Raw genomic sequence first — 17,107 nt, 5'->3', positions numbered from 1 at the left:
ACACTCCCCCCACGCCATCAGGGGCTCCCTTTCCATGGCTGGCCTCAAAAAAATTCCATGAACCACTCATGAAACCTCTCCTGTACAGCTCTGTACAGAACAAAAAGAAGTTTCCCTTTTGCCTGTACTGTTTACATGGCCCATCACTGAAGAAGTGGACCACAGACACGGTTGGATAATTGGCCTGAATGAAGTTTAATACTGGGTCTAAATGCTGCCAGATTGCTGGTGGACCTTTGTACTTGCATTCTGAGATGGTACAGAAGCAGACAGGGCTTTCATGTCCACCAACATACAGCACACCGGTATGCATGGTCGCCTGTTGGTGCGAGAAATGCACAGATTGGATCTCTCTGCCCATTTTGCACACATAATTCTCTGAAAAGTCCACATGGATAATGCATTCCTGTGAGGATAGACTTTTCTTCAGTTCTCTGGAGAATGAGAACTGCTGCTTAATGTTGAATATGTGCCTCTTGAACTTGTGAAGCAGTAGGGTGAAGTGGTCAATGAGATCCACTAAGGAGCTTTCAATTAGTTTTTTGATTGTCACTTTGAATGACACGGCCTCCTTTTCTTGTGGCCTGGTCATCTCTTTCTCTACCATCCCCCACTCTGTGTATGTAACACGGTCTGAGGGGTCATAATCAGCAGCCAGTGGGAAGCTTTTCTGGTTACATGAAGAACACTCTCCATACATACACTCCTTACTGTCAGTGCTGCAAGTGACCTCCTCTGTGAGCCTATCAAGATTTGTGTGCGTCAACAAATTTAGTTGCTTCAGCCTGTCGACAACAAAGCCAAGATTCTCGTGGACTTTACACATGCAGGTATCTCGGTCCTGCATGGTTGGGTGTATAACCCAAAAGGGACGGAGTCTGCAAAAGAGAGCGTAGGACAAGGCCCTGTGTGGGTTTTCAGATTCAAACTTCTTGTGAAGATTTTGAAGTGAATCAACAAGTAACCTCTTTTGTTTCTTAACACCGTGTCGAGTCATTGTCTGTTTTTTTCCAGTCGTCACGCGACTGACATCATCTCTGACATAGAACTCTCTAATTTTGGATTTGAATGCGTTTGGGATGCGGTTCTTATCTTTACGGGTGAAGGTAAGTGGATTTACTTCTAAAGTCTTCCATCTTCTCCTCGGGAACCCAGTGGCTCTTTGTGCACATTTTTGGAGTCGGTATTTTTGTATTATTTTCCCAGAGAGCAGTTGGGAGATAACCTGTCGCTCTCTTTCATCGTGTGACTCTTTATATCTATTCTTTAAGTCCCTCAAAAGTGCTGTGTGAAATTTGAGTGTTCTCCGTGCGTCTGACCGCTCAGATGGGGTTCTCAGGTGGTACTTGGCTTTAGAAGATGGGGAAGCGGCTTCATTCTTCAGACGAAAGAACCTTTTCTTGTACTTCTCTGTCTTTTTTCTTTCTTCTACCAACTTTTCCTTCACTTCCTCAAGTTCAAGTCGGAGGCTTTTTCTCTCCTTCTTTGATCTTAATTGCCCCACACGACGTTGCCTGCAACACAATGAAATGCTGATTAAATAATATTTCTAATTGTCATCTATGTATCCAATCTATCTTTCTCTCGCTCACTCTCTCTGTCTCACTCTCACACACGCTCACTCTCTCTGTCTCACTCACACATACTTTCTTTCTTTCTTTCTGTCATTCACTTCAGGTAGTAAGCCATAACCTCTGTCCTTGAACTCTAACCTTGAGGGCCATGGAGCTGGCTCTGGCTCTGGACTTAGGGGAGGGGTCATGCACTGCTCTAAGGTAGTTGTATGTTGTGCCTTGGCTCTTCTGGATCTTGCCTGTGCTTCTCTCCAGTAGTTCTGCTTGGATTTCCTCTCCCTTTCATCGAGTTCCCTAATAGATGGCCTTTTGCCGGCAGCCTTGTCCCTCCTCGATCTATCCTTCTCTTTTTCTAAATGACTTTTTCTTTCCTCAGGATCAGCATCCCTACGCTGCCTGTATCGGCGCTGTTTTTCTGCTGCAGATAGAGGCATCCTAACAAAAGCATGTAAAATACAAATGCATATTAAATCACCTTTCTTGTTCAAAATAAGTTATTTCATATTATATCATATAAATAACATTAATAATAACTAGAAGCACTCAGAGAGCGCAAACCTCCGCCATGACCATGTCACTGATGCCATAACATCTACACGCCATAACATCTACACGCTGATTCAGATGACCACCAAAATTGAATCACTTATTCCTTTTTGTCATTTCCAACAACTCCACAAAACAAACACACAAACACAGAAATCAGGCGATCACATAACCTCCTGGGCGGAGGTAATAATTATGTATTGTATTAATAATTCTGGTTTTGGACACAGAATAAATATTGGAACATGGCAGGGAAAGGGTTAATAGTAACAGGTTTGACAGTAACAGGTTTGACAAAATACGTTTTTGGCAGCCATTACTTGCCATGTGGTTCACACAATGACACCACATGGTGTGCATTCTAAAGAGGCCAAAATGCATTTTTATATGTACATTTTAATTTAAAGTGTTTAACTTTTTAATGCATGATATTATGGTAACGCGGGTTGACACACTATGACCGTCCCCTTCAGTCAAACTAAACACAACTCATTGAAAATTCATTAAAAAATAGGAGCACTTACTTGTCTGTTTGTCAGTCTTGAGAAAAGGCATATGATGTCACTTCCTGAAAATGATGTCACTTCTGGGATGCTCATTGCCCCTCAGGGGGGCGTGTTTATTCAAAGTAACGCATTTGACGTAAAACGTAGGGACAGTTATAAAATTGAATTTTTTTCAATATTTCAAAAAAGTGAAGAATAAAATACATGCGTCATAGGTTAACTAACAATTGAGGCTTTTCAAATATAAAAGTTTTTTTAAGATAATTTGGTTTTATCCTCTTAAAAAGCCAGTTGTAATGTAAAAGTTTTACCGAGGGACAAGACATTTTGACCATATTTAACAGATATACAATACAAAAATCTTTAAAATAAAAAAATATATAAATGTATGAATTTTTTTAATGAACTTTATTTGTTTACCATATAATAACAACTACATTTGTTTATTTTCTGATGTTAATACAGCTTTTATACAGCTTAATGGGGTAGTTTTTGTGTCAGGGAAACAAAATGGCACGTTTTCATAGAATGACCCCGGGTGCATTCCTCCGTCTGAATGTGGTGCACTTTTGCTAAATGTTTAGACAAATTGCTCGTGTTACCGCCCTTACATGCTAAACACTTTTGGTGACGAGCATTGTCCACCTCAAGACGGGTAACATGTAACCACACCTTGGAGCGCTTCTCTCCACCATCTCCTCCGTGTGTTGCTGCATGTAGCAGATGCGTGTGTGTAAACTGCCCCGCCCCCTTGCAAACAGACGGGGGAGAGAGAGATCTCTTCTGGATTGGAAAGATAGAAAATACACCGACCATAGACGCATTTGTTTGTCTTTTTGCATGTTAGAAACGAGTTGGCGACACTAAGACTAAGAGATAATGTTTGTGTAGCAATAATACATGACCTTTCTCTTTCTCAACTCGCTACTCGGAGGGAAGTCGCTGTCATATGCCTTGTGAACACTCCGATAATGCCTCTCCACGTTACCTTTCTTTGGCAGAGCGACGCTTGCTTTACAAATAAGGCAAATAACCTTTGAATGTGAAATCACAAAAAAAGATTCTCCTTCCCATTCTGTGTGGAAGTGGTATGTCTTTAGCTTTTTGCTCGTTCCCGCACTCATTTTGTTGTTTGTCTCTCCCGGCACTTGACTGATTTTGTATCGCTTTGCATTCTGTGTTAACAGACTGGAAAGCAATAGGTCGCTTTTTCTGTCAATCAAGTCAACTCCTGAATTAAGTGGCAGGGAGGCCAAAGGAGGAGGGATCAAAACCTGTTTTGTCTATTTTAACGGAGCTGGATTTTTTTTAATTTATGAATGACTTGCGATCTACCAGCATTGCCCCCGCGGTCGACGTACTGGGCACCTCTGTTCTAGGGGGTCCGGGGGCATGCTCCCCCGGTAAGATTTTTTTATTTTATTTTGGAGGTAAATGCATCAATCTGATGCACTTTTAGGGGGAAATAAAGAGACTACATCTATGGGAACACCTATATGAAATAGAACTGCATACATTTCAAAAATCCTAAAATCATGGCCATAACCAATAACATCCCATTTCCAATATGAAAAAAACACTGAAACTTGTTTATTTATTTATTTTTGTTTCATTTATAGTTGAGTGTGTTCGTGCTCCTGAATCAGCCTCTCCTGTTTCCCTCCTCTCCCCCCTTCTCCTCTTTGAGGCAGCAGCAAAGACTACAGTAGTTTTAGCTCTCAACAAGTTTAAAAAGTGTATCTTACCTTTTTTCACCTCGTTAACTTTTTTTTTTTATTCATGCGTATTTTACTAATCACTACCCTCTCAAATGGGTCCTACATGTGCAAGTCATGAGCAAGTCTCAAGTCTTGACCTACAAGTATAAAGCAAGTCCCAAGTCACTGTGGTGAGAGTCAAGCAAGTCAAGTCAAGTCATACACAATTCTGATGAATAAGCCCAGTTTCCGCATCTAAATCAGTTAAAAGACAGTGGTTATGAAAATGGATTCAAACCACACTATGATCTTCATTACATACACAGTTAATCATTTGAAATCTAATTTAGACCGATGACAATCATTAGATTCATATTAGCCCTAACTGCAGACAATATAGCTAGGACTCAATCAAAAAGTCTGTTCAAAAAGGCAGAATTCCAGGTAAGAAAATCATATATGGCATTTGCCATTACACATATTTAATTTAAAACACTAGAACTGCCAACAGCAACAGCATCAGCACCTACATAGATATCATTTTCAAATCATTTAATTTGTACCTCTTCATAATTTCCTTATAAACTAAGTAGGACGATTTAAAACTCACTTCATTGGGTTAATTTAGAAATTGCTTCAGTTTATCATCATAACAGATCAAAAAGTTCAGATTCATTTTACAATAAATCAAGGAATGATGCACTTCTACAAACAAAAACAACATAATTAAAACATTTAAACAAACTACTAAAAGTAGATGAACTACATTATTCAAAAGTTTACAGTAACTTCTGATAATAACACAGGGGAAATAAACGAGGCATCTTTTTTCCTCTCTCTATCTCTCTCTCCCTCTCCTGACAGCCCGTCAGTATCGGGGTTAGTCAAAATGAATCCCTTGGAGGTTCTAGTTTTCATTTACCGTTTTGTCTTCTCTTTGCAATGCTTAATCGATTTGAAACCAAGTCTAACGTAGCTTAAACTTAAGGTTAGCTTTCTAGCTAACACATGCACGTAGCCTACCTTTCTCTGTGGGTTTTTTTGTAGTAACGAATGAAGTTGGATGTTGTGGTGGTCCTGTCACCGATCTTTATGCTGCAGACCCTGCATACCGCTGTTCTTTTCTTATTAGCGTCACATAATACAACATAATCCTTGAATCCAAACTTGACTATTTCTGGAGTAACGCTAGCCGCTGCCATGTTAACTGACACTGCCTACTAGTGGTTTGCCTGGTTTGCGCGCATGGCGCTATAATCACCCATCACATTTCGAAAAAACTAAACGTAATATCTCAATACAAAAACAAACGCAAATATTTAATAAAAAAAAGTCAAGTCCTTTCAAGTCATCTGTCTCAAGCATAAGTCAAGTCTCTAGTCATGAATACCAAGTCAAGTCTTTTATCAATGTTAGTCAAGCAAATCTCAAGTCCACAAATATGCAACTCGAGTCGGACTTGAGTCAAGTCATGTGACTCGAGTCCCCACCTCTGCTGAGAACTTAGACTAAGTTAACTATCTAAACACTCAGAGAGTCCTTTACCTCACCTGAGCTGAGCTTTGATTTATGATCTGTATGACAGTGGCCATGTCGGCAGGCCACATCATGTAGACTGCCAGTCACCCTGTGTGAGGCAGGCCACTTAACAGGCCAGGCCATCGGGAAACCCCCCGGTCCTCCCGATGGCCAGTCTGGGACTGGGTACTGGAGGCGTAGAGCGAGGGATCATTGTCCACAAGCTAATCGATCGCAGATGGCGTCGCGGTGACGGACGAAAAAAAAAAAAAAAAAAACTAAATGGGTCGCGAAATATACTTGGGCGGCCATTAATATACCTGGGGGCCCGCCCAAGTATAGTCTATGTGTGGGAAACCCTGCATTTACTCAAGTACCATACTTATAGGGGATGTCATATGCTACTTGTAATGTTCATATTAGTATATAGTGCCCCTATGTGACATGTTTACATGCTTTAATGTTCAAAAAGGATATATACTACAATTATTATACTCATTAGGTAGGGGTGTAACGGTTCACAAACATTTTGGTTCGGTACGTACCTCGGTTTTTAGACCACGGTTCGGTTCGGTACGTTTTCGGTACAGCATAATTTTTTCCCACAAAACATAAAATATTTATATATTTTTTTTAATTATTATTAAACTGTATTCACTCAAATAAATACAAAATATAATAAAATAAACATTAAGGTGCAGCATTTCGATGAACTGAAATAATCTGTATTTGAACTTTACTGTACTAGTACTCACAAAACATAAACTATTAGTTTTGGATTTTAAATTATTATTTAACTGTGAATATTCACTCAAATAAAATACAAAATATAATAAAATAAACATTAAGGTGCAGCATTTCGATGAACTGAAACAATCTGTATTTGAACTGTACTAGTACCTAAGCAGCCAGTTTGACATTATGACTTGCATGTCATTGTATTTTTAAAGAAAAATTAACTTGTCCACATTGCTTACCAAAAGGGCAGATCTGCTGGCACTAACAATGTCTCCTGCTGTGAAGAACACCCTCTCGCTAGGGACAGAGGTAGCAGATACAGCCAGGTAGCGCTTTGCTAACATGGCAACATAAGGATATTTGGCGTTTGTAATAGCTTTGGCTCGGTCTAAACTTTTTGCAAGTGGTGGAGGCTTAAATGCTAGCGGGAGTTGGGTTTGCACTTCAGTCTTTTGGTACCCGTGATATTCACGTTCAAGTGCTTGCCTTTTCAAATGAGGTCCACCTGTCTTTGTCCGTCATCCTTGTACGTAACTGCGAAACCAAAATGTTCCCCAACCGGAGACTTCAATGATGCTGGAGGATTTTCGAGCTCAACTTTATCTGCGTTCGCCATTTCGACAGTTCCTCAAATTACTGACTACATTTGAACGCATCCCTGTGACCAGCTCTCATAGTATGCCTCTCGTCCAATGAAATGACTTGCTCGCTGTATGACGCGTTGAAAACTCTGAATGCTGTGACGCAGCATCTGAGATTACATCCAAAAAGTTGTTCACGTTCTAAATTTTTTACGTTTAACGTTATATTCGTTCTGTACACTTCGGTACACATGTGTACCGAACCGAAGGGCCCTTACCGAATAATTTCGGTACGGGTACGTGTACCGTTACACCCCTATCATTAGGGTTTATATACTTTTTACATATTTTTATATGATATGATGCAGTACTTAAATACTAATCAACAGTATTTTCTGAAGTCTCTATAATTGGCTTGACATTGGCAAACTACAACATTAAATGCTAATGCTGAAATGCTTTTACATATGTTTGTTAGGGATGAAACAGGACAATATAATAACCAGAATAATAAAAGTACTTTGGCTGATAGCAATTCTCCTGTACCATATATTATTGGGAAATGGGCCATTGAGCAGAATAAATGTACTAAGACCATAGTATTTCTAATTTGACGTAAAGGATCAGGGGCCTCATTTATAACGCCGTGCGTAGGATTCACATGGGAAGGTTGCTTACGTAGTAGAAATAAAAAAAATAGGTAGGCCTACAGACATTTTCCGACATTTTCCGATTCACAAAACATTGCGTACCGGCGAGGGAAGTGCGTATGGCACCTCCTACGCCTGGTTCCCTTTATAAATCACAATCAACTCGAAATGCGGCACAGCTTTTGCGGGCTTCAAGTAAAGCCCATATTTGCCTATAAATAGTCAAAGAAACGGCCATTCATTCATTCATTTTGACTGACTGCATGAAGAAGATCGCAGGAAATGACGACAGAACAGCTAAAAAAGATATCTCGCACCGTGTCAGATTTTGGTTATTTTGGGGAAGTGGAGATAAATCATATTGTTTGGTGGATGCAGTTTGAACCAGAGTAGCAGCATGGAGGTCGGACCGTCACCAAAATAAATAAATAAGTGGTCCGAAAAAGTCTAATGACAAAATAAATACACATAGCTTAACCTTCCTCAGGCAGTGTGTTTGTATCGGGGACAGGAGACACCCCCTTTATGAGAAACTGTAAGAAATTATCGGGGAATCCCTCCGGAGTGGAGTCATGACGACTGGATCTGAATTATTTGTTTGTATATGGTGGTTTGTCACCCATCATATATGATAAATGAGAGGTAACATTTTATTTATGGTATTACTTCCACATATTTCTCTCCATTCTTCCTTCTGCCAACGGTGTCGCAGTTTCTCGTCTCTCCCGTTTTTGTGCTTAGTGCGTACGCATGGGTTAGAGTTTGCGTGGAGGACCGCACGTTTTCCCGTCACGTTAGTATTTTATAAATCGCAAACATTGCGTAGAAACTGGCGTACTCCATTTTTTGAGCGTATCCCTTTGTAAAGGAGGCCCCTGAGCACTTCCTCCCCATGGATGTCCGCGAAGAAGTGGGAGTGAAACTGAAAGCCGTCCCATATGAAAAGCATTCCTCCTTTCACTCTGGCAGCAGCGTTTGAGCCAACTCCTCATTAGATCCATCGCCTTGCCCAGTAAGCCATCACTTCTCTCCTTTACTTCACTTCCATCTTTGACATTATTAATCTCAACTCCATTCTAGCTTTTTTTGTCCTGTCATTCCTCGTCTTCCTTTCCCATTTTCACTCTCCTTTCAATTTTGCACTTCCTTAATTTCACCGACTGTTCGTCTATTTTTGTTAATTTGGGTCAAATATTTCCCGCTGAATTTTCTACTGTTTCATGATTGTGTTCTCCATTATCTTAAAAGAGCAATCATTGGCATGACCATACTAAAACACAGTATTGTCGGGCCGGTGTTTAGCTAACTCTAACCCTATATGCGCCATTCCCCTTTCAGCTCCGTCTCTCCAATAAAGGCCTTGGTGCTCCAAATAATAATCTTAAAAAAATAATTAAAAACAGTTTTGCCAAAGCCTATTGCACAAGGCAGTAGAACTTCTCCATATCGACCCTCTGGTCCCTCAGCGTCTGTCTCCATACTTCAGATTTCATCAAACGCTTGGCAGAAACAGAAGAAGGCTTTGAAGATTTCCCTCACGCTGGTTTGGTTTTCTAAGACCACACATCAAACAACTTTAACCTGTTTGTACTCAATTACTTGGAGTATGTTTGATTTGTTTTCCGCAACCCATTGCAGGGAGCTCCCACATGATATCGCTAAAGCCCACCTGCCGTGAAACAACCCCGTCATATCAAGCAGTTTTGTAAAAATACGTGGAGATCCTTGGAGACTTTCGCTCATGTGCTGCTGTAGCTGCAGCTGCTCATCCACTCCAGCTCATACCTATGTTTTAGAGATGAGTTTAAAAGAAAGATTCATACAGAAAATAGGTTTTATATTCAGCTGTCACTGATTTGTCCCAGCTGAAGCTGCTTGCTGCGAAGGCTGAATTATTTTCCGCATATCCTAAGATTTGGACGTTTTGAGGGTTCCTTGCTATTTCTCCTCAATTAAATGTGTGCTCACAAGGCATTTTGTACCAGATTTATGAGAGAACTTGCTCAAATTATCATTATACATTTTTGATTTTCACCAATGGCATACAACAAATTCACAAGTGGTCCAACCCTGTCATAATGTAGTGTAAATTTAGGGATGAACAGCTTTTATACAGAAACACATTTTTTTTTTTTTATTTACACCACAAAGTAGCAGATCAAAAATAATTGAGAGTACGATGCGTTCGAACTAGGTCACGAAGGCGTCACGTTACCATGACACATGGGAAATACTTGAGCTACTCAAATTCGGCTGTCTTCGCCGACACCGTGGTCCCATCTCGATGTCATCGTACTATAATACGATGGCTACACGACAGCATTGCGAGGGCTTCACATAGTCGTGTTGCCTTCCTAAGACAATCGGGCAGCTTCTTGTTTCCTTCGTATCGTCTTCGTGAGGCGAAAAAGGCCCGATTATCACACAAAGTAAAGACGAAGATGACACGATTTGATGCCCTCACGATGGCTTTACGAAGGGCAAAATGGACACACAAATTCAACACGAAAATGAACCTTCCCAAGGTCTTTCGGCAATTTTTTGGCATGCCAAAGATTTTTCCACCGCTCACGAAGTTGCTGCCGGAGCCTGAGAAACTCCACCGGCAGTCATACGATGGCTTAAGATGCCCTCACGAATGGCCCGATGTTGTTACGATCAGAGCCGAATTTGAACATTTCCTTTATCGTGTGTCCATCTGGTGTCCATTTCAGGACAGTGTGACGTGGGCTTAAAGGATGCGAATAGTTCCTCCACCACCAGCTAGATGTTGAACTGTTGTAGCTGGCTAGTTAACTGGTAAAAAGCTAGCTGCTCACAGGCTAGCTGGGACATACTTTTGTTATCAAAAAGATAATCACAATTGTTTCTTTTTTTTCTCTGTAATGGGATAAATACTCCACCAGCTTCTGTTCTTGTGATTGTTTTTTTAGTTTAGTTTCTTGTTGAGCAGCTATACTTTATAGCAGAGGTTTAATACAAGTAAATGGGGGCACACGGCTAATAAGCTACATTAGCCAACTCCATTTTATATTGACAGACTTTCAGATTTTTGCACTCCCCTGATTACTTGCTATTGGGAAAAGGCAACAATATGCAGATTTAAAACATGTTTTTCTGCATGGATTAATAGATACAATTTACCACCAGATTTAGCCATTTTACATGCTTTAGGGACTAAGCCTTTGTAGTGCCCAAAACTAAATACATTTGGATCCATATATACAGTAGGCTCCAGGAAGTTCTTGAAATCAGCTGACAGATGCAAGTAGTTTCCTACATCAGCAGGAAGTGTATTCCTGTAGCAGCTGCCTCATTCTGTAAGCAGGTCACCGTCCAGATGAAAATTCTTTATTTTAACATAGAAGGTGACGTAGAAAAGCGAAATCCATTCAGTCATTTTTAGACTCTAAATCCTCAGCCTCTTTTAAAATAATATTGTGCTAGGATTATGCCGTGAATAGATTCCAGTCTGTCGAGTAATGATTTAATTTCATACTACCCCAGCAGTGGCAAACCACAATTAAACCGAGGCTTGGTGCTTTCTCCTCATTTATTATAAACAAACAGCTGTAATGAATATGTGAATGCAGCGCGTGTCATATAATATGCATGATGAATATGGTTGGCATGCGGGTAAAGAGCATAAATGGTTTATGCGTTGCCAGGGGCGTTGTGAGGAGCTGACAAAAATTATGTGGCCATACTGTGTGAGCAACAAGAAGAGCTGTTTTAATTCACACATAGAGAATTACTTTATTTGTCATATGCTGTAAATATAGAGGAATACGTTCTGTACGTCAAAGCAAGGCAAAAGGAAAGGGCAATAGAAGAAGACGCATAAACAAGTCATTGCTCTGCAGATACATTCAATCCACTAGAAAAAATCTGCAATACCATATGTAGTCTCCTAAAATAGTGTTTTCAATCCTTGATCTGATTTAAGGATGAATTAATGTGGGTTTCATAAGCAGGAAAGGGTTATTTATCTCCAGATATAATCAGAAATTCAAATATATTACAAATAGGTACTTCGGCACCTGTGCAATTATGCATTACTTTGGTACTGTGATTTAATGAAGACAGAAACCTACTATAATTAATTATATTTAGTGCTGCATTTGTTGTTGCACTGTCGGATTTGGTTTATAAAAACACTAATATGCCAATATAGTAAAGAAAGGATGCAGTGGTAATTATGGTTCCTGATTTAGATTTAGTTTTAATCTTAATCTAAATGGTAAACTAGCTTTTGTAGAATATTAGTCAACAAATGCAAATCTGTCTCTTACTACGGCAAACATGGAGTAACTCGGGTTCGAACTTTCTGTGTTAAGCAGAACATAAATGGCATTATCAAGGTTTTATTTGTCACTTCCTGCTACCTGAGAATACTATAACTTGGGTGAATTCCCAGGCTTTTAATTCCCTGAGGCTTCCTATTCTTCCAGATTCTAAATGATTGATTTTTACTTTACATTAAATCTAGTCGAATGTGCTGTGACCAGATTTCTTCTCCTTTGTTTGTTTCATTTGCTGGTTGGCTTAATGACTGTGCGATAGATGAAATAGCATACATAAGACATAGAATACTCTACTTGGGTTAACAGGCACATAACATATTAATCAGACTGAATAATGAAACATATTGTATGGCCTACAGTACATTAACAAACACGCAAAAGCACTACCAACCTAGACAGCACTCTGCAGTTCTTCTCTCCTACCTGTAATATACATTACCTCTTTCTCATGCTGCTTTTTATAACTTAGCATAAAATAACAGATATCCCGCAGTAAAGCATAGCTGTATTATTAGACTGAGACCTTCGGCTCACTGACATACTAGGAAGTATGAAAAAAGAGGTTAAAAAACGCTGTTATTCATGCTTTTCGACATAAGCTGATATATTTCTATAAGTGGGCCATGATACTGCTAAGGCTCGAGGCAATGGGATTACCCATGTTAAAAATAGAAAAGGGGGCTCATTACAATACTTAGGGGGATAGTGTCATAAAGCAACATCCACATGGTAATTCACCAAAATCTTGTCACAGTGTACCTCCAGTGCTGTTGCAATAAAAAGGAAACTTTGACTGACATTTCTTGAGTCATGACATGAAGTTTTTTCTGACTATGACATTAATTATGGTTGTAAACAAGACTTTGCCATGCTAGCAGCTCTGCTAGGATCCAAATGCTAAAATTAGCATGCTCAAAACGAAAATCCTAACACGCTGATGTTTATTGGGTAATATTTAACCGTCTTTATCTTTTTTGTTTCGGATGGTTGAACAAGTATAGGTTTTTCATATATTAAGTCATCAAACTAAGATAATAAGATTTTGACCGGATGATGGCAAGAGAAGATAAGTCAGGGGACAACCAAAGATGTATACTGAAGGAACGAAGTAAAACCTATTGTCACGACTTGATATCATGTTTTCCATTAAGGAATACTTCATCATTCAGAGAGGACTTCCGCATTGATGGGGCCCATAAAGCATGTCAATGGGAAAGTCTTTTTTGGCCCAATGACTTCACATACTGACACATAAGTGTTAGTACCACTGTTTGGCCACCATTAACATTTGCTTATACGCCTGGTTCACTATGTTTGCGCTTTGATATAATACCTTGGCTTTATTACCATGAAGTCAGACCAGACACTAAATATAAGACACATGTCATAAGTTGCTGGGGTATTAGAGTAGTTGTCAATAACAACCATAATATCATTGAGGCTCACCCCTCCCTTTTGTCTGATTTACTTGTAGATGGGAGGAACCATGTACAACACTGGGAAGCATGTGTCATTACGGCCAGACAAAGCCCACCTGGTGAACATCTCCGGGGGCCCACTGGGTTACAGCTACAGGCTGGAGGAGGTCCGCCTCCATTTTGGGAGTGAGGACTCCCAGGGTTCAGAGCATCTTCTCAACGGACAGGGTTTTCCAGGAGAGGTAAGAAAGAAAATATTGATAGGTTACACATTTACACTGATACACACACGTGGAAGGGAGGCTAGAGGGGAAGGGACTCCAATGGTAGAAAAAATAAGGCATATGTATGTATAGGCAAAATAAGGGGGTTGATTTCATTTCCATGTTGGGGGACTACACATAAAGTTTGGTGTCTAGGGATTCGACTAGGAACATTTGAGCTTCAAACAATTTTCACAAAGGTTGTGCAGGAATGAGTCCAGAAACGTGGTTCACATTTAGCACTTCCTGTTCACTTATATTGAAGTTAACGTTTCTTTTTAATGGGTTGGATTCCAGAAATACGATTTTTATCTACAAAATAAAATATAGTAAATCCGTAAAGGTCAGTACACACCCCATCGTTGAATGTCTGAAGATTCTATGTTTCATAAAAGGGCAGTGACTAAATGAGACTACTAAACGTCATCACGCCGACACATTAGACACATTAGCCGCCGATATCTCAGCATTGGTGACGTGATGTCAAGTGACTGTTATATAGTCTGTTTGTAGTTATAATGTTAGCTTTTTAATCCTGCTGAGTGCATTTACTCTTTTAAAGTCATAAAAGTTGTTTTAGTATGCAGAACTTATTCTGTCGAACATGCTAGTAATTCCCTGTACCAGTAATCCGATTGTTTTTTAATGTAACTGTAGGGGGATACCGTTTTTTTATTTTTATCCTAATTCCCGTACGCCCCAAGCCAGGTCAAGACTGAAAGACATTCGTAGCTACTCGTGCAACCAGTGGGGTATTTACCATTCACGCGCATGTGAAAGAAGTAGCAACCTTCAGCAGTGTGTCAGAGAGCTCATACACCAGGTGTCACTGAGGCAACCATCCTTTGAGTCACACACACAGTGGTTCACACAATGGGATGAGTCAAGGCTTCCTATTCTCATCCAAACACGCTCTGATAGGAAGATCTTCATGCTTTTTACTTCTGTTAATTGCATTTAAGCTTAATAATAGTAATAATAATAATAATAATAAAGCTTTATTTATATAGCACTTTTCATACAGTTCGTGCAGCTCAAAGTGCTTTACAAAATGGTGATACATCACAAGTTAAAAATAATAAACAACAAGAAATTCCCCTCGGATCAGATGTTAAGACCTTTATAGATACATGCAGCAAAATATAACATTTTAACAGCTTAAGAGACACAAGGAGGTAAAAGGTATGATAATAAAAACAAAATACAATAAAAGAAATAATAATTTCTCTCGGAAAGATAAGACACAAGACAAGTGAATAGAATAGATGCAACAATATAAAACCCTATTAAATAAAGTGAACATATAGGTATAAAAAAATAAATAAAAATAAAAGGATTATACTAATAAAAACGTCATCATTGTAATAAAGGTTAAACGATTAAAATATAAAAAATCCAACTTAAAAATAAATGTTGCTATTGAAGCTGTTATAATATAAATAATATAAGATAAAACCTTTTAAAGACCATACAATAAATAAAACAATATAAAAGTAGGTAAATAATAAAGACTAAAACAACATTTAAAGTGTGTGTGTCCCGGGGGGGTGCTAATAAAAAGCTAATCTAAAAAGATGTGTCTTTAGCTGGCGTTTAATAAAGCTTCTTAGTAGAAGGTTTTAAAACTAGCTTTACATGGATTGTAATTACATTTCTTATTATCAAGGATGTAATATGACCTGTTGTCATGTTATCCGTTCATTTCTTTGGTTTACACAGCTCATCTTGAAGCTTTGGGATGTCATCGTGGACAAAATTATTTTTGCTTTGAAATTAATAGCATTTATAGATAAATCCAAACCGAAGTCGGACTGGAAAATGGGAATTAGTTGCAGTCCTGCTTCAGATTTAGGCTAAAAGTTAGGGTTAGAGTAACTAACTTAAATCGGGCTTGTAATGCTTTCTTTCATTGTATCTATGTTTCAGGTCCAGCTGATCCATTATAACCAGGATCTGTATGCCAACTACACAGAGGCAGCTAAGAGCCCCCATGGTATCGCTGTGGTCTCCATCTTCATAAAGGTCAGTGTGGACTTCTGGGAGTACATTGAAACACAATACATTTGAAAGAGTTAATTGGATGGTTTGATTCATACATATTCTCGCAATTGAGGATAAATAATGTATTATTTATTATAACACTTATACAAGAATTGCAGAACAGTAAACCAAAAAGTTAACTTGCTACATGAGTTTAGCTGCATCTTTGCATGTGTGTGTGCTGCACTGTAGTCTGTGATGAATATTTGATGGCCCTCTTCCTTCGTCATCTCTTAGCTCTCTGAAATCCCCAACGCCTTCCTCAACCGCATGCTCAACAGAGACACCATCACCAGAATCAACTATAAACGTAAGACACACACTCTCTTTCTCTCACCCTCTTACACACACCCTCTTACACACAGGAATTACTTAAATGATTTCAGAGGAGATATGGCATTTTTGAACATTATTTAATTACTTCATTATTTGGAAGTAAGCTTGACATTGCCATATTTTAATCATACAAGTGTAATGACAAGTAGTCAGCCGCACGGACTGTGTCTCATCACACAGCGCTGTGGCCTGAGACTTCTGACAAATCAGAGGCTGCAGATTCATCATTATGTGTCCTGCTGCCTGCAGATCAATACAGGGACAAATCCCTACACTGAAGGAGATGTGAAGCAGCTGTGGAAAACTGTAAAGGTTACTTAAGTTATCCTATGAATCAGTGCAGACTGCTCTAACTATGTTCTTACTTAATAACAAATGCAATAAAGCTGTTTTAAACCTGGTTTCTCTCTTATATTTGCCTATGTGTAAAAAACAAAGTCTATATGGCATGCGCTCCCAAGATTGTATTCAGATGCTGGTTCCTAACGTGAGAACAGAACTGGCTAAAAAAAGCTTTTAACCCTCCGGTATCACTGTGGACGTTTTTGTCCATATGGGTCATTTTTCACTTTTCATTTTGCAATAACTTTGGTTGTGTTGGTGCCAATGGCCTGATTTTTTGTAACAAGGCTATTTTCTCGATCTATTTTGAAATTTCAACTTTCAAATTGGTCTTTAATTCACTGTGTAACAAATCGACTACGCTTATTGACCATTCGAGACAGAAATGTCCACTGCAAAAGACTAAAAACATTATATTAAAAGTTTTTTTCACAACTTTTTTGGGTTCAATCTTTAAAGCAACTTCCGCCCTAATAGAAAATACCAATAATGTAATCATTTTCAGGATTTTAACTCTTTAAATGCCATTTTGAATACATGAAACCGCTGGTTTTTTTCATGATGAAAACAGAGAAAATTAGTTATTTTACATAA

General features: G+C 39.0%; 1 protein-coding gene across 1 annotated transcript in view; it reads left to right on the top strand.

The window, feature by feature from the left end:
- The window catches only part of LOC307016369 (carbonic anhydrase-related protein 10-like), a 304,536-nt gene that overhangs the window by 218,729 nt on the left and 68,700 nt on the right, over positions 1–17,107 (top strand). Inside the window, exons 3-5 of the mRNA XM_079645459.1 lie at positions 13,589–13,774; positions 15,722–15,817; positions 16,073–16,145. Of these exons, the coding sequence (XP_079501585.1) occupies positions 13,589–13,774; positions 15,722–15,817; positions 16,073–16,145 (355 nt within the window). The remainder of the gene's footprint in view (positions 1–13,588; positions 13,775–15,721; positions 15,818–16,072; positions 16,146–17,107) is intronic.

Source organism: Notothenia rossii (assembly GCF_949606895.1).
Source record: "Notothenia rossii genome assembly, chromosome: 8".
Taxonomy (NCBI): domain Eukaryota; kingdom Metazoa; phylum Chordata; class Actinopteri; order Perciformes; family Nototheniidae; genus Notothenia; species Notothenia rossii.
The sequence above is the reverse complement of the archived record's forward strand: the minus strand, read 5'-3'. Positions and strand labels throughout refer to the sequence as shown.